The sequence below is a fragment of the Podarcis tiliguerta genome (assembly GCF_965153285.1).
Source record: "Podarcis tiliguerta genome assembly, chromosome: 7".
Lineage (NCBI taxonomy): Eukaryota > Metazoa > Chordata > Lepidosauria > Squamata > Lacertidae > Podarcis > Podarcis tiliguerta.
This window is the reverse complement of record NC_139540.1, coordinates 47133713-47153137: the sequence shown is the minus strand read 5'-3', so window position 1 is coordinate 47153137 and position 19425 is coordinate 47133713. Positions and strand designations below refer to the sequence as shown.

General features: G+C 38.6%; 1 protein-coding gene across 27 annotated transcripts in view; it reads right to left on the bottom strand.

Moving 5' to 3' along the window:
- The window catches only part of PTPRM (protein tyrosine phosphatase receptor type M), a 401413-nt gene that overhangs the window by 252111 nt on the left and 129877 nt on the right, over positions 1-19425 (bottom strand). For all 27 annotated transcript variants that reach the window (XM_083450038.1, XM_083450022.1, XM_083450011.1 and 24 more), the window contains exons 3-5: positions 10786-11054; positions 2150-2228; positions 2-117 (exon numbers count right to left, since the gene is read on the bottom strand). In XM_083450038.1, the coding sequence (XP_083306164.1) occupies positions 2-117; positions 2150-2228; positions 10786-11054 (464 nt within the window). The remainder of the gene's footprint in view (position 1; positions 118-2149; positions 2229-10785; positions 11055-19425) is intronic.

Genomic DNA, 19425 nt, shown 5'->3' with positions numbered 1-19425 from the left:
CCTGTAGCCAAAGCCTATTTCCTGGAATGGTCTTGCCATTGGCAGTGCATTGGAAAGTAGCAAACTGGCCAGCATTGACTTCTACACTCTGGACACGCAGGAAATGGGGTGTGCTGGCTGTAGAGAATAAAGAGAGGAGGGAAACATGCTATTAGCATTGTATTTTTCTAATTAATTCATCTGTTTGACAGCCATTTTAAATATTTCCTTAAGAGTCCCAAAATGTGTACTAAAATATCTGACTCTAATTGTGCATAATATAATAAGGCTGTTTTACATTTTTAATATTACTTTCTTACAAGAATCCAGGATATGACAAAATATAAAGGTGCTAGCTTATTGTTCCTACTGAGGAAATTATATTAGGTTACGAAGCCTTTGATAAAACGTTTCAATGTTTATAAAGGTTAGACTGAAATGTAATTGATATTTTGAACAAAACCACAGCAGATATTTATACTAGCTACTAGACAAGAACTGTACAAAGTTGTCAAGAAAACTATTTTTAAGCCAGGTGTTTTATATGTATATAGGAAATGTGTTTTAGAGCAATTGCATGATATACTGTTTTAGGGAGCAATCCTATATGCAAGAAGCTGATGTAAAGCAAGTCATCAGAAATTAAGGTTGCATAAAGGCACACCAGGTCCAAAATTGTTCTGGACTTCCTCATAGCTCTAGCCTCTGTTATACATGGCACAATCTACCAAAGACTAAGGTGTACATTGGCTTAAATTCATTTAGCTCTACATTAGACTGTGGACATCAACCGTTTGCCTAACACCTTTGTGCATGGTCACGATCACGTGTGATAATCTATCAGTAACTAACTTTTCCATTTACTTTTACTTGTATTTTTGCTTCACATTTAATTAAATGGCAGTGGGCTGCACCTAACACTGGCGCAAGTGTGGTTCCACTTATGCAACGCAACTTCCCCTTCCTCCTCCCACCTCGCCACCCCACTTCCACATCTCACAACCCTCTGGAGCAAATGTTGAGGATGTGAAATGGGGGTGAAGCAGAACTTCCATTGTACCAGCAGAAGTCTGTTGCACAAGTGGAACGGCAGAGTTTGATACAATCCAGTCTTTCCACAAAATGTCGTTCAGTAGCATATTAAAATGCTACAAATCTTGAAACAATGGCAACAAGAGTAAAGGCACCAAAGAAAAGGAAATGCTAAAGATTAGCATCAATCATGGTGTGACAAAAGAAAAAAAGTCCTGTTTTAATTTTAATTAGGAAAACTGTATCAGGTAGCCAATACCGATAATTTCATACAAATGTTTTACAATGGGATTGCAACTGACACACAATGCTATACATCGCATGCTTCCTGTGTAGCAAGGACAAGGTGCTGCTCCAGCTACAGACAATTGAGGAATTTGGGGATCCACATTCAAGAATGAGCTCTCCTGTGGTGTAGTGGTTAAGAGCAGTAGACTCGTAATCTGGTGAAACGGGTTCGCGTCTCCGCTCCTCCACATGCAGCTGCTGGGTGACCTTGGGCTAGTTACACTTCTTTGAAGTCTCTCAGCCCTACTCACCTCACAGAGTGTTTGTTGTGGGGGAGGAAAGGAAAGGAGAATGTTAGCCACTTTGAGACTCCTTCGGGTAGTGATAAAGCAGGATATCAAATCCAAACTCTTCTTCCTCTTCTTCTCCTCCTCCTCCTCCTCCTCCTCCTGATTTACAGCTGCCAAACTGAGCTGGTGATCAGAATGTGGTCCCACTATGAAATCTACACTCCTCCAAATTTTATGAAATGTTCTGAGGGCTGTATTTAAATTTTTTTATATATACTCAATAACTGCTTCGGGTCTCTAGAGCAGGCATCCCTCCAGCTGTTTTGGGACTACAATTCCCATCATCTCTGAACACTGGTCCTGTTAGCTAGGGATGACGGGAGTTATAGTCCCAAAACAGCTGGAGGGCTGAGTTTGGGGATGCCTGCTTTAGAGAGTGTGGGGCAACTGTCACTCACAGCAAATAATGGCTTCTTCCAATGGCCGATCAGGGCTTTAGTCTCAAGATTTCCAGAGCTGGAAAGGACCTTTATCAAGGAGCACACTTTGGGAACAGCAGTGATGCATACCTTTCAACAGCATCTCATAATAATTTCAAATTATAATGCTCAGTCACTTACTGCATGGATGTCCTAAAACCTTCACATCATCAATGGCTAGATATCCTTGGTGCCCTGAAGTTACGACTTCAAAAAATACCTGTAATATGAAAAGGTTGTGTTATCAGTTTTGTCAGTGGAAGTAACATTGCAGGAACATGAATATTTTCTATTAAAGCAACACAACTATTTTATTTTTAAAAACCAGTGCTAAGAATTTGCAAAAAGCTTAAAATACTGGATTCAATGGTGAATCAAGTGAACCATTTATGACTAACTCAATGGCTATTTGCAGCTGATTTACTCATACATTAACTCTATCAATATACAATTCAGTACAAGAGCTCACTATTTCAGCTTTAAGAAAATAGGTCAATAAAATGCAAATAGCAAATGTACCAACTCGACCAAAATAAGAACGGTGCTTTTTAAAAGTTATGCATAGGCAATGCTTCAGGGTTAAATATAATGCACTAAATGCCAGAAAAATTCTATGTTTTTCTAGCATTTTTTTATTTTCTGCATTCATATCTGGACCCAGCCAGATCTGGAGGGCTTACAGTTGTATGATTTAATTATTTCTTCCTAGATAAATACAGTGGCCTGGCTTGCCTCTCATGCAAAGCCAAACTATGGCTTAGCAGGATTGCATGAGCATGTGAGGTCTCAGGGAAGAGCTTGCAGCAGTTTTGCTCCCCTCCCCCGGTCTTTTTGCTTGCTGCTGCGTGGTTTGACCTAGCATGACGTCCAAACCCAGGTTTGTGATTATGCTCTCTGCAGATAAACCACAAACTGCAAACCCATATTTTCAGGGGCTAGGGAGAAAAGTTTATATTATTGTTGTTAAGTAAAAGTTCAGTACAAAACCAATTGCATGATAGCTTGTGCAACATAATGAACAACGAAGTTTCCCAAAAAAGTACAATAATGCAAATGTGCTATATAGCTGCATATTGTCATTATAGCTTTCTTTTTTAAATAATAATAATAATTTTTATTCATTTTCAATTAAAAACCTTCCAATTAATGACAAATCGATTCCAATCATACCAAATCATAATACAAACAATACAGCCAATTAAACATTCTAAATTAAAAATAAATAAATTCAGAAGGGGGCTTCCCATGTTCTGGATATCGAGAGATAATGTCCTTCATTTGTTTTCTGCTTTCATTCCAAAACATGATGGATACAGAGGCGGATCTTATGAAACTAACAAAGCTTACGTTCAGGGCCCCTAATCCTGGAGGGGCCCCAGAAGCAACTTTAGTCCACATTGCTTAAAATTTTTGGGGTGTAGTAGACCCAATCTGAATTATACAACTCAAAGTGATTTTTTTGTTGTTGAATATATTTCTACAATTCCAAAGTTTGAGAGTCAGTAGCAAATATGTTGTAAAGGTTTGGTGATATGTCATGGAACAACCCCATTGATGAATATAACAGTGGTTACCCAGACCATGTTGCTGGTTGTGAAGGGGCCCACATAACAATTCAAGCTTCAGGGTCCCAAAAATGTATGTCTGCCACTGGATGGATAATGATAATCATTCCAGATGGTACATTGAAGTTGTTAGTAAACTGACTAGTATTTCCACATCTGTATCTAACACATAGTTCTTAAGCTAACCTAGAGGCAAGTTTTAGGGTCAAAGGCAGAGCTTTCCAAACTTTTCATGTTGGTGACACATTTTTTAGACATGCATCATTGCGCAACACAGTAATTCAGTTTTACTAGCAAACTGGAGGTTAAACTAACCCCTTTCCAGCCCCGGGAGGAGTGCGGGGAGTGTTCGTATGACAGATCTACACTCTGCAGCCGGCACAATAACGTGTCACAACACACAGTTTGGAAAGCTCTGGTCTAAGGGTAAAATAAGCACAGTACTAGGTTGTAGCTAAGTCCTACTTGGAGAAGACCTATCAAAAGCAGTGGAAGTAAAATATTCCTAGTTTTAATTGTTGAGATTCTTCTTATCCAGGATAGTAGCAGGGAACTCCCCAACCCAAGGCCCTGTTCTATGTCATTGAACATTTCCTCATGATTTGATTTTAAACCAACTGTGTTGTATCTTCTATGAAAAAGCTTCCTTTGTATTTTATTGATTTTGGCAACTATGGTAAAACTGCTACATTGTTTTATGGGTTTGTTTATTGCATTTTTTAAAAAATCTGGATGCTTATATTTTAATGTTTATGCAACTTTAAAAAAAAAATTGTAATCCACTTAGAGAAGCCCATTTTGGAATTAAGCGGTAAATAAATAAATAATTTGTTGCTGTTTAAACAGGTAACAGAATTTTTTAAAAAAGAAAAAAGGAACTTAATAGCAATCTTGCATTTAGGACAAGATGGAGGTATTAAGCTGTTTTGTCCCAGCCAATCTTGATATCCATTGCTCCTAGTTTTTTCGATGCTTATAAATAGGCCACAAAAATAAATGGACTATTCTTGTCAGCTGAATTAAGAACTAAGGATCAAAGTAAACCATTCCAAATTTTGGCAGGCCTAGCTTTAAATAATCCAAAATTGGTTAGGCAGAAAAGTATGTTTCAGCGACATAAATATGAAAGCTTTCATAAGCATAGACGATGCATGTTGAAGTCTGATAAGTTAAATCTGCTTTCTTCTCTGAAACTGAAACACAATTATTGCTTTTGATTATGGACTCACTATGGGGTTTTATATTTGGGTGGTCAGTGTGTCTGGAAAGAGAGGGAAATTTTATTATGCATGCATGCATTTGGGTATCCTATTATCACTGCTGAAGTATATAAGCTATTAATAACAAACAAGTTTCCTTTTTTAAAGAAAGAAAGAAAAGAAAACACTCAAGTTTCAAACGAAGCAAATAAAGACTATAAACGCCTTCACATCTATTATTTCATTTAACTCTGGAATAACTGTGAGATAAAAATACTGTACCATTGTATATTGTACTACTTTGCTATTGTACTAAACATCCAGATTGAGGACACTAGTTCATTTGCTATTCTGCAGGAAATAACATAGCTCATGAAACTTGTTTTATCATGTGTGGAGAGGGAGCAGCAGCAGCAGCAGCAGCAGCAGCAGCAGCAGCAGCACAGAAAGCGTTGATCAGCCCAGGAAGGAAGAGAGACTGCTGGGACGCCAAGTGTTAAAGCAGAGCTTTCCAAACCATGTGTTGCGACATATTAGTGTGTCAGCTGCAGTGTGTAAGTGTGTCATGCGAACGCTCCCCATACTCCTCCTGGGGCTGGAAAGGGGTTAGTTTAACCTCTGCTTTGCTAGTAAAACTGAATTACTGTGTTGTGAAATGATGAATGTCTAAAAAGTGTGTCACCAACATGAAAAGTTTGCAAATGTCTGTGTTAAGTAAGGTGACCCACATAAGGATAAAATAACCGCATTCAGGGCAGCAGATGTGGGTCCTAAGGCTCACCAACAGGCAGAGAGCAAAAAAAAGGAGAGGCAGCAGGTGTGGTGGATTGGAAGTATCCAGTGCCTGGAAGAAGCATGTGCAAAGAGATGTGCAGCTGCTGGCATGGGCAGGGCTAGTAAAGTTGGACGGCAGAGATGCAGACCTCCCGCCAAACTCTGTAAAGGGAATGAGAATCTGGGCAGAGATCTGAAATCAGGAGAATTAGAAGCTGGACCAGGAAGGCAGCAGAAGGGACAGACCTTTGCACAACATAGGTTTACTGGCCTGTACTTCACCAGCTAGATGAAGCAATGATCGGCAGGAGTTTAAGGATCTCTGGTATTAATTAGACCAGTGGCAGGCCATGGGCCAGTGGTGTGGGCCTGCCACAATGGTGCGATAAGAGAGGATGGCAAGGAATGATCACTTCTGGCATACCAGCTGAAGCTAGTAAAAGACACTCCTAGCCAAAGAGGTCACTTGGCCCTCTACTGACAAAGATAGATAAAGGAACTTCCCAACGTGAGAACCACCACATTGTACAGCTGACTCATTTTTTAGCTTGTGATCTGCTACGCATATGTCACCTGCTACTGCATTTATGCATCTTATACTGCCTACCCAAAAGCAGAACTTTACATTCACCTCTGTTAAGATCATCTTTAATCCTGTTTCTGTCTTACATAAGCTACATGAACCAATTTTGTGTCATTTAAAAAACAACAGCCCTTAAATATAACTGCAGAAACTGTCATGTTCTGCAGATTATTATTAATATTTATTATTATTTGTTAAATTTGTATACTGCCCTTCACTCACAAAATTCACAAGACAAAAACACAAAATACATAATAAAAATAAGAACAAAACCCCTCTCAAATAATTTTCCATTTTGCGAAATTCAACATATTTCGTCTCCCTGCGCACACTGTTCTGGAAGTTCTCCCAGAGGAACACTGCTGCAATAAAGGGAGTCCTTGTACTGGCTTCTGCTGGTGGAATGGGTTACTTGAATCCAGACCATTATTAATAAAAGGGCCAAGAGTTATTTAAGTATAACTGATCCTATACATGGTTTGCAACACTCTGCTTAGAAAAGAAAAAGAAAAAGGAACATGCTTAATAATGATGGAAACATAACTTCATGTGGGCACATAGCAGGAAACAGTATCTTTTTCAGAGAGCTGAAGTCAGTGTAATAGATTAGTAAAGGTTTATGTTGTGTACACACTTCTCACAGTCATCAGGTTTTTGTAGTCCTTCAAAGATCAATGAAACCCTTTTCACCAGAAGCAGCAGTGGACCAAAAGAAATAGTTATGCATGCTAGAGGACATCATATCTTTAGTCTGGTTGGCAGAAGTTTCAATCTATATCTGCTAAGTCTAAGGGTTTACACTCCATACTACACAGGCTCTGATATAAATGGATATGCAGGCAACAACCACGCGCAAAGGTCAACCCTGCCCCCTCTTCTGGCCACTTCCAGTTTGTGGCGATGGACGCACGTCAATTGGTCGCTGCTGGATTGAGTGACTGAACATTTCTTCCATCTTTTTAATGGTGCTACACTAAAATCAGGTCCTTTATATACAAGATTTCTGTGTGTATGTATGTGTGTGTGTGTGTGTGTGTGTGCATGTGTATGGAGAAAAGAAAGGTAACAAATCCTATAAATGTGTGATGTTTTGTGAAAAAATACTGTCTAGCATTTTCTTCGTGTTTATCTGCCAGGTTAAAAAAAAGTTAACTCCAAGCTGTCGATTTTGCATTTCATCACAGTTGACACAACATCTTGAATGCAACATATGAAGCGCATTAGTCAAAATAAAATAAAGCTGTAGCAAACACAATAGTTGTTTGATTTCTTGGAAATTGTTTTGCTGCCTTATCAGTCAGAAAACAACTGGTTAAAAACACAAATTTCATTTGCTCATGGAAAGCTGTGTTGGATGTCTGCCTGAGAGATGTTTTACATCAGACTATCCCTCAGATGCCTGCCAAACAGGAAATAGGGAAGCAGTTTAACATTGCACTGTCCCTGATCCTCCCTGCTTCAGTGAAGAGCAAAATTAGCTTTTCATTCCTGCCACTTCCCCCTTCTCTATGAGAACAAAGAAGGGGGGCTGGCTTGCCACCCTAAATGCTTACTGCTGAAAATGTGCTGGCAGAGATAACTTGTCAGCTCCATAGAACAAAGGGAATAAATAGATTTACTTTCAATACATGACCTCACTTAGTAAACTCCTGCCTTTGTTTTTGCTAAGCAATTACAATTCCTGCAGTCCAAAGGTGAATTATACCTAATCATAAACTCTAATTCACAAAACTTATTTTAAAAAGAGAAAAGAATTTACTGATACCAATGTGGTTATTTAATGCAATTATGTGAACAGAAAAAGAAAATAATCCCATCAAACAAAAAAAAGTTCACTGCCGTTCTGGATCGTTTTTCTTGTGTCCCCTTGTCTCCATGTAACACTTCCATGTGACTACATTTTTGCATGCATGCCACTTTCAAATTCGCACTTAGGCTCATAAAGAAGAATTTATGAGGTTAATGTCAACGAGAGCACCTACATGAAAATGATTTAAAGTGAGCAAGATTGAAAATTGGGCTCATACAGTAATGAAGTTGTTTGTATGGGGTTATTTTTCAATGCCCACGATCCTGAGCCCATTTATTTCACAAGGGCTTCTACTGCCTCACAGTAAATCAGTTCCCAGTTGGAACCAATATTGTGCTCTATTTTCGTTCTAAGAATCTGTTAGTATTTTTAGCAGCAGTGACTGAATCTCATTGATATGGCTTGTGTCTGTTTACTGTTGGCCATGTACACATATATAAGGGGCTGCTGCTATTCTGAAGTCATGAGCCAGTTATAGCTCCCTCTCAGCCTTTTCTCCATTCCAGGCAGTATACACTATGCCCAGGGAACATAAAAAATGAAAGCACCGTAATCCAGAGGTTACAAAAATAAATGTTTGGTGTGTCAGTTGTGGCATTTTAGTTTTGTTTTAATGCCCTGCTACAGCATGTAAAGTAACATGGTAGATAGGCTAAGGTTTGCACAACATTTTGCTAATATGAAACTAGGCGAATACATGGTACATTTATGCAGCTAATGAAGAGATGAGCTGAGATATGAAAACCTGTGGAGGATCTAGGTCCCTAAGTACCTCATTTACAGAAAAAGCTGTCGGGCTTGGAAAGGTTAAAGCTGTCTAGCACTAAATGAGACTCAGACTGCAATTCTCAGCACACTTTTTAGGGAGTAAGTCACACTAAGCTCAATGGGACTTATTTGCAAGTCCTGAACACATGCTTGGGATTGCACTACATGGAATCTACTAAACTAAAATGAATCTAGGTAACAGCAGATCTGCTATAGTCCCCTTTTCATTCAACTGCACTGAAATACAAAATGGATTTGTGACCACCATTCATTAGCACTTAAACACTGTAAAACAGCAATCTGAAACAAACAGGCACAAGCACATGAAAAGCCCCCTTTTATTTCATTTTGGGCTTGGATTTTCAGATTATAAAGGAGAGGCTTTATTTATGTGTTTGCTTTTCAGCAGCCTGTTTTTGCTCCATGTAAACGTGGAAGCAATGATTTAAGAAGAGAAGGCATGTAGTTTACTGCTTGCACGTGGGTATATGGAGCTAAGAATACAAAATACTGAGCAGACTGAACACAGGAGGGGTACTAACAACCTGTGGAGCTGTATAAGTCATCCTACCGGAAGGTTATTTTTTAACTGCAAACTTGTTCTACACCATAAAATAATTCTTTGACATGGTAACAACTATTCTGCAGTGAGGGTGGCAGCAAGTGACAAGTATCTTACTCTACAGAAGCAACCCTCCCAGATACTTTAAAAAAAAACACCATGGAGAGGATAGAAATTATATGGAACAAGATATAATTATAGACAAGGTGAGTCTAGCAATAAAAAGCCTTAAAAATATGCATGCTACAGACCCAGATGAGTCTAAAATAGCCCCCCTACCATTATACACACACCAGCTACTTATGGACAACTTAATTTAGTTTAGTGATGGAGCTCTAACTAATAAGCATTCTTCAGGATGGAGCAATTAGAACAAGTATTACTGCTAAGAAATAAAATAAAAAGAGCAAGTATCAGTTATGGAATTAAATCCAAAAGGCTAGATGAGTTTGAAATTTTACATTTAAATGAACTGTATTAGCTACAACAAATATCCTGGAATCAAACAAAAATTATGCTCAAAAGGCCATGCACACTGAGAATTAGCAGATATTCTAAGTATAGAAGCCGAATGTCTTCAGAAGTCTGACTTTGTACTGAACAGTATCACTTCAATTAAATAAATACTAGTGGGAGTTATTTGCCTATATGTTCCAGGGTGAAGCAAACACCCAGACACTAAAATTATTTCTTTAGAATTCATGATAATGGAATAACTTTAGTATACCCATCAACAGCTCATATATTTATTTATTTTTATTTGTATATCACATTTTGTTTAAATTATTTTCATTTGTTTATTAAATCTTACCCTTACTCCCAAAGGACCAGAATCTTACTATATGCATAAAAATGTAATGCTGTCATCACTCAGCCTCAAAATGCTACTAAAATATATACTTATTAATAATGATAAGCCTATAGAAAAAGTAAAATGAACAACACATTTCAGTTGATGACAACCTTCCTGGGGCACCAAGTTCTCCTGTCACATACCAAGCTTGACAGGATGGAATTCCCACCTGGTGAGTCTTGTCTTCTTGGAAAGATGAGGAAATGTCTCTTCATCACTTTCTTTTACCTACCTGGGTTGTTGGAAAGTATTAACGACTCATTATACAAGAGTTTAAAATGTAAATGCTCTTGTCTACATCCTGAAATAACTTGTTTCCAAGGCTGCTATAAATACATAATCGATTAGCCTGCCAGGGATTGTTTTCAAAGGGAAAACACGAAAAGATGCTGCTTTTACATGTTTTACCAATGGCCTGTTTTATTGTATGCATTTGTGATTTATTTTTATTCTTTTTGTAAGTGATCCCAAGAACTTGGTCATAGGACAGTACATGAATGCCTTATCAAACAGACAAACAAATAGACAAACACATTGACTGATGTCAAAATTGAACCAAGTGCACACCTGTTAAATAAGGTTAGAATGCCTTATTCAGCAGTGATTCACATGAAATATTTTAGTCTGTGTCATATATGTAAGAAAAGAACAAACAAGCAGTACCTGATAGAAATTTGGCCAAAAGGTGCTAATTGCCAATTCTACCCTGTTCCAGGTTCCTGTAGGACCTCCGGACATATTCCACACTGGGCTACCAAGCTGACCGTTGTTGACTTTCACATAAACATTTAATATGCCAGGATTGGATCCACTCTTGCTGGAAACATAAAAATTGAAATCGATGCAATGAGTGTCATTTTCTTTCAGGTGTGGTAGCAAAAGATGGGCTCTTTGTCCAAACTTTTCGGTGGTGTTCACCAACATGAAAGATCCTGAAGGAAACAAAAAGTAAAAATAAAAACTTGTTGAATAATTTCCTTTCCTCCAAGAAATGCATTTTTGTGCAACTAAAAAGAAGACATTACTAACAATGTTTTGCAATTGTTTAATAGCTTTTTTACAATGGTCTCAAAATCTAGAAATACGCCAAGTTCAAATTAGATTGGATTAGTTTGAAAAGAGGCAGTTAACAATTAAAAAATGGATAGGTTCATTCCTGTGCCAATCCAAACTCATGGGGAGGTTTCAAAAGCTTAGTGTGCCCAAAAGTGAGCCAAAGTCTAGCACAGCTGCCTTTTGCAACTGGTATTTAGAGTGCTCAATACAAGGGCAAAAGTGGGTGAAATCATCCATCACACAGCACCTTTAGGGCCCCAGCAGTGGGTGGGCTTTGCCCCCTCTATTCTTGTCTTTGCAGTCATTTTAAATCTCCTCCATCAAATCTAATGGAGCAACAGTGCTGCACTAGGAAATAAAGCTACACCCCACCCCCCATCCTCAAATCCTGAACTTTGCTGGTAAAGTCTCTTCATAACTAAACATAGCTCCACAGAGTTTCATGTCATGGGTGGGCTTCCTCCCATCCACCCTGCTTGGATTTTACATGGATCTGTGAGAGGTAGCCTGGGATTATGGAAGACTTGTGAGCCTTCCACAATCCTGGTTGCCTTTGACAAATAGGTGTGCTATAAGAAGAGGCTCTGGGCTAGGTAGATGGAATATGAATCTTATTTAAATCCAGAAAGCATATGAGCCCTCTGGGGTTCTCTTCCAATTCCAAGCTTGTATAAGTTTCAACATCACATCAAAATCCCATATGAAAACTGGTGCTTCATTGAGTTCTAGCCTCCTCCTTCTCCACAGCCAGGAGGATGACATTTGTTTTCCTTTACAAGCTTCTTGTTTCGTCTAAACTGGGATCATGACTTAGCATTAACTAGCTCTGGTTGCAGAGCAAGCCACCTTCAAACCACTGTATTTTATCAATACAGAAAATCTTTTCAAAGGGGTTTAAATTATTTGAAGGAAGTAGTACAAAAATGGAAGAGGGACAAAATTTAGGACAGCGACTGTAAGAGGGAGATAAAAAAATAGATAAGGTTTTGGGTTAGTTTGATTAAAAATAGCAGAGATAGATGAGTACATTGAGGAAAGGCTTATCAGGAAAGTGAAATTATTAAAAGTTCAATTGGAAATATCAATGAGAAACTGGATGAGCAAGACTACGTAACTTCTGTTAGTGTTAAACCACAACCTTTGGAGTGTACAGAATGACATGCTTAAGAGAAAGTAAAGTGAAAAAGTTTCCACACTCCTTCTCTCACCCATGCAGGAGGGAAGGTTAGAGCCCATAAGCCCAGGAAAAGGCTTGGATCACGTATTGCTAAACCATGGCCTACCATTACCGTATTTTTCGCCCTATTGGACGCACTGGCCCATAGGACGTACCTAGTTTTTTTTTGGGGGGGGGGGAATAAAGGGAAAAAAATTATCCCCCCCAGCCGCGGATATCTGCCCGAAACGTGGGGCGCTCTGCTTCAGCGCGCCCTGCGCTCCATGCAGCAGGCTGCTATCCGCAGCCTAGGGAGCCCTGCGGGAACTCCCGTAGGCTCCCCAGGCTTGCTGATAGCTTCCTGAAGCCTGCATTCGCCCCATAGGACGCACACACATTTCCCCTTCATTTTTGGAGGGGGAAAAGTGCGTCCTATAGGGCGAAAAATACGGTATATCCTAAAGCAACCAATGGCATCTTCCTGGAGTGTATTTCTCTAGGTAGTGTGTGGTGAATATTTGTAGTAGCACTATCTCAATAGACCACAATACCTTGCAGCATTCAATGATTTAAAAAAACATTTTTTTAAAAAATCTAGCAATTACTAAATATATATAAAAAATACATCCCAGTATGGCCACATTTAACACATAATTGTCTACTTTCAAAAAAATAAAAGAGTTCTAATCTAACTACCCCTAGCAACTTGCCAAGATTTAAACTGAAAAAATATATTATTATTTTCAAATAATAAGAATTATTTTTTAAAAATCATGTGAAGTAACTCTTTATGCGCTGAAGAAAAGGTCATAATGTGAATACATGTGCAGCCATCAGCTTTCAAAAGCTTGACTTAATGAGTAAATATTGTATGACCTGGAATGTATGGATAATAATCAGAGGAATAAGGCAAGACATTAACTGTCAAATCCAGCTTGCAAAAGACCTTTGAGACTTTCTCGTTTAAAGAGAAAAAGCAAGTATTAAGGAACTTCAGAGTAAACAGAAGAAATCCTTTGGGCTCCATTTAGAGAAGTGATGTGATTTGCGTTTTATAAGAAAAGTGAATCTTTAATGGGAACTAAATTAAGTTACAGTATGTCATTTAGATGAATTGTTTTAGCTGCTGAGTTAGAAAATAGACAATGAGTCTAAGTCATGAGAAAACAAATTACTGAATTTTAAGGAAATCTGTCCTTTAACAATTTATGAATCTAAATTATTTTGGTGATATCATCCGCTTTGACCAAAATACAACCATATCTAATGTCTTTTTAACCAGGTTTCAAAATCAAAATGTCAATGCTTCTTCGCACATAAAAATTAATTCTTAAACAGCAAGAACCACATGCAAGATCCACTGCAGACAACAGAGCACAAACAACATAACTGCTGGAGAACAAACACTTCCCCGTGTGCTTGTTCCAATATACAACACATACACAATACACAAGGCAGTCAGCCTTGAAATGGCTCTGCTTCAGAAACCAAGCTAATAAATCACCAACTTGGAAAATGACCATTGGATCAACATCAACCCACTAAAGCCCTGCACCATTAGATATGCCTACATTTTCTCATTTTTACTACATATCTAGTCTACTGTAAAAGACATGGTACAACACAATATTTTGACTTTTCTCTCTCTCTATTATGATTTGTGCAGATCTGTTGGCAAGTTGCTATGATTAGGAAGCTGCCTTAAACCATCAAGTCAGACCACTGGCCCATCTAGCTCAGAACTGTCTGCACTGGCAGGCAGTGGCTCCCAGGGTTTCAGGCTGGAGTCTCTCTCAGCCTTCCCTGGAGAAGCTGGAGAGTGACCTGGTCCCTTCGGCTTGCAATGCATGTGTTCTACCACAACTATGATAAATGATAAACCACTAGTGTGCTACAGTGGAGAGAAATGAAAGTCTACATAGATCCTTCCCAGACATCTTAAGATCTAAAAACACAAATAAGTTAGGAATAGGTCCTGGTGTGTGTAGTGGAAACGGATGTGCTTGTCAAGCAGCAATGTTCTACAGGTAAATGCAAATTAGAAAGCTTCAGTGAAAGCTTTATCAAACAAGTACTGTACTGAGAAAGAGTTTGAAGGAGAAAGAAACTGATGAAACTAATAATACAAGTAAAGCTGGATGTTGAAGATGTTGAACGAGAAAAACGCTGCAGAGCAGAAAGACTAAAGGGATTTGAAAACCAAGAATACAGGGTCAAAGTAATTTCATGTCCCAGAAACTCAAAAGATAGTATCCCTGACTGTCAACAGGAAATGGAGAAGGTTTGGCTTAAAAAACTAAGAACTCTAGAAGTTATCCAACATTATGGGAGCAGATTTCCCCTTTCCCTCCTTCCCCCTAGGCCCCTCCCCAAAAAATCTGCTCCAGAGAGTCCCCCAACCCTTCAACTCAGATTTGGTGTACATGCAGAGCACTGCAGGGGAGAAAAGAAAAAGGAAATATCATGTTACTCAATAAGTCTGTTCCACTAGTAGACAGGCACAATTGGCTACCATCTTCTGTCTTTTTACCATGTTCAGATGTCAATAAGACATTTTAAAAAATCATTATTATTTAGCCCTTACATCTTGAATTCCACCAATGAGAGAATTCTCATTGATGGCTGGGTTATGTGGATCAGACTACCTAACCAAGCATCATTTTCTCTGGTTAGTACCTTCTCTATCTAGGCAACTATCCTGATTGTTTCTTGCAAATGTTTGTTGCCCCTATCACAAATTAAAATATCCATCTAGTTGTGGAGCATGTTAGTTTTAATGGTTTGCGGGAGACAATTTCCAACCACGTCTTTGTCATGGCTGTGCTGTGGAGTGGGTGCAAAAGGATTTAACCAAACTACAATGGGGTTTTGGGGGTGGAGACACAATAATGCACATGTGCATAACACCATCTGTGCACATGCACCAAGATTACATGTCTGATCAGCACTCTTGGGGAACAATCTAGCTTTTTCAGAACACTCAGTGAGAAAGCTTGTAAATACCAAACTGTTTCCGAACTGAACAGAGGGAAGTTACACCATTTCTATTAAAAATGTTCCCAAGGGAATACACATTATCAAGTGTTATAATCTTTTTATTTCTTCAGTGTAGTTTTCTAAGCTGAGATAAGATGTGTTCTGTAAGTGCTCCTCTGCATGATTTCAGGTGCTCTGGAAGCTAATTAAGATAAGTGAAAATGACATTACAATACTGCACACGTCAAATTTTCAATCTGAACGTATGGCAGTATGAAAAACTCCCTATGCTTGTAACATACATTCATAACTAACCTAATTTTACTAGTCTTCCTTCAACATAGGCAGGAGAAATGTGATAAGGGATGAGGACACTTTAAAATGAGATGTAAGTTTTTTATGTGTTCAGCTTTGTTTAATAAATACAAGTAAAATAAAAAATGGTAAATTATCCCACTCTCTAGAAAATTTTCAAACCCAAACTGAAAGTTTTCTAGTGCAAATCATCACAATGTGCAAAGAAAAAAATTCCACAAAACCCGCATCATACAGATGCACCCATTTTTGAGAGTTCACATTGTGAAATCCACATGGCTGGTGCTGGATCCATGCGCTGAGAAGCTGCACACACTGTTGATTCATCTATGATCCAGTCTCCATGTGGACACTGTGAACCGATACTAGTGTGCATTGGGCCCATTTCGCACAGATGAAATATTAAACTTGATCAAATTAACTTTGACATTTAGCGGTATGTAACAATACTAGTTAACATATCTTTTTGAAAATATAAATTATGCAACTTACTATTCTAATCTCAACTTTTAAATTGCTTATTGACTTAGGTGCTATATTCATTATTTGTCTTGTAACTTTAGGAGCTTTCTGAAGAAACAGTTTAAACAAGGGCTTTAATTACATCCAAATATCCCCTGTTTATACAAATGGCTGTTTTCTCGAAAAGGCCATGAAATCCCCAATGAGGGCATCAGTAGCAACTCACTGTGATGATCAAATATTTGTATTATCTAAATGTGTACTCAGTAACTTGTGGTGTTTACATTTTATAAAGTTTACACAAGTTTATGGAAGTGAAAACAGGGTACTGTTTGTTCTTGGATATGTGATACCAATTAACTTTAAAAAAGTGGGTACTTTAAATCGAAAATCGAAACAGAGCTTGTACAAAATAAATACTAAAATCATATGCATACATCTTTGGAACTAAATGCCACTCAGCTTATTGGAACTCACATCAGACTAAAATACTGTTAAAGATTGGGGGGACAACCCTAAATCCTAGAAATAATAAATGGTAGGATTTTGATTATTTGGGATGTGATGAGAGAAATACAAGCTGTAGAGGAATTTCCTGAGTTATCAGATGAAAACAACCTGGCCAAGCTAGGGCCATTAGGAAACAATACAGGGCCATTGAGGGCCACTGGCAATACAAAAGAACTGTCCTCCTCCCTTGCCCTGAGGTGTGAACAGAGCCAGGGTGGGGTGGGGTTGGTAGGTTGCCAGTGTAACTGGGTGTGAGGTGACAGGAAAAGAGTCTAGAGCAAGGATTGTTGGGAAGAAGAAGGAAGAAGAAAAGATTGGTATCTGTCTTCAGTAGGCTGGCTGGAGACTGGCTGAACTGCTGTGGGGGCAAGCTCCTCTTGAAATGACTACATTATAAGATCTGGACTCCCTCCATACAGAATGAAGGTGTAAATAGGTGAATAAACCACATTTCTTAAAGCTGCTATGGTCTCTGCCATGTCTCAATTCTCCAAAGGACTACAGACCCTGAGTAAGTGTCTGGAACTCCATGGACTCTTGCTCTTGCCGCCGCTTGGCTTGGATTGGGCTGCCAGAACAACAACAACAACAACAATAAAAACTAGCATATCCAGTAATGTCCCATCTCTAAATAGCTCCTCATTGGCTCTGGCTTCAGATCCATCTACTGTTGGTTATACTACTTTCTGGCCTAATAGTCCCAATGAACACCAGCCACCACAAACTAACTGCTCACAACAGTATACAAACTGGTCTTAAAGTTGCATTGTAGACAGAAAGAATACTGTGCCAGCAGCCTTTTTAAAAAGTCTCAGGAAGATTGCTTTTACAAGACAGGACATAAATATTTTAAATACATACATACCTACACAAACACACACAATGAATATCATTAAGCTGTGTGAGATTTAGAGGAAGAACTCATCTGCCTAAGCAAATTTCAGCTGCTTCTCATGTCATACCATTTCATTCAAAAGGATTTTTAATGAAAAGTGCATGAATGCACTGCCGTGTGTTTTTGTAAACTTACATTTCTCTCTCTCTCTCTCTCTCTCTCTCTCTCTCCATTCTTGGAACATGCACTGCTTGTATGTCATGTAAACAAGAAAGACCGTGGGGTAGAAACATGAAAATGCCAGCAGAAATTGGTGTGGTGAGGTAGAGCCAAACTTTGATACTGACATTATTGCAGCTTACCTGGATGGGGATGGGGCAAGGCAGGAGCAAGACAGGACTTCATAGATGCACCAGCAGGAGTGAGGCACTGGCTCTGCTGGTCCATCTGTGCATCCCCAACCTCACTGCCTCGTGTGTGTGTTTTAAATTAAAGCACAAAACATACAGATTTCCAGACTAATTCCCCCACCCCAGGAAATAAAAATATGACAATATGAAGGTAACACACATTAACTGTATTTCCTGGTGCCATGCATATACGCTGTCACATGTGAATTGATGGCACGTAAGTGGAAGAATTCCTGGAGTTAAAAATATTTCCACTAGAACAAACATTGAACTGCAAGAAGGTAAAACAGAAAAAAGCGAGAAAAAGCCAGCTAATTCTGAAAACATCTTCACATTCTCTTATTCGGCAGCCTCCTAGTTCCCGAAGGCAGACCGGGATTCAGCCAGTCATTATGGTTGACAACAGGCAGTCCAATACATCATTAAATATATACAACACCCTGGAATTGAATATTAAATTGTAGTTTAAATTGTCAAATTCTCTACGCAATGGCTGATGAAAAGCTGATGGATAGCTTTAGACCTCCCCTGTGGCACACTGCCAAAGACATCTGTCCCTGTTTCAATGAATTTCAGTCAGGAGTTCAAGGCTGTCCATGACAAAGATACTTGTTAATAAGTTTTCACTATAGACCAGCCTTTCTCAACCTTGGTCCCCATGTGTTGATGGACTACAACTCCAAACCTCCCTAACCACAAGGACCAGTGGTCAGGGATGATGGAAGTTGCAATCCAACGACATCGGGAGAACGAAGCTTGAGAAAAGCTGCTATAATTATAAATGAAAGTATGTCCTTTGTACTCATTATTAACACCTGCTTCACGTCAGAAACTTTGGCCCTCTGACCACATCTGTAAAAAATGCAAATTGCTACACCCTAGTAGGCTCAGTTTCAAGTTTAGCTTCGTCAGTGGATAATATTAAAAATGCAAGCATTTTCAGTGGAAAGTTTTGCAACAGGCAAATCTGTTAGAACCATTAATAAGTCATAGGGGAGCAGGACACATTATAAAGTGTAGCTTTGTAACAGATCCATATTGGCTGGAAAACTATTATTATATATGTAGAAAATGTGGCAGTTGAAACAATACCCTGACTTTTGCCTTTATGTTCTGCGAATTTAAATTACTGTAGTACAACTTGGAGAACACTGCTTTGCACTAAGCAAAGGTGAGGTTGCATTGTTCTTTGTTTTTCCTAACTAACATAAATTACAGTATATACAAGTGCTGGTGAAGAAGTTTTTTTTTTAAAAAAAAGTCTTGTGCTACTATTTCCAGAACACATGTGACTACATCCATCTACTAATGGGAAAGCCAGAATAACACAAAAATCCTGAGTGAAGAGAGGTCAAGCTCACATCTTTCATGTTATGGTACATGCCCCATTTGGCTTCATTTAATTGTTTTGCAGAAATTTGATTGCACGCATTCATGCAAAAAATCCTCCAACAATGCAAATACTATCAAACTTGCACTGAAGGAACTGTTCTAAAAGGCAGGCTGTTTGCTTTGGAAGCAGAAACTTGGAACAGCAAAACACAATCTGTAAAGTCCATTATACATTTATATAATGTAAAATG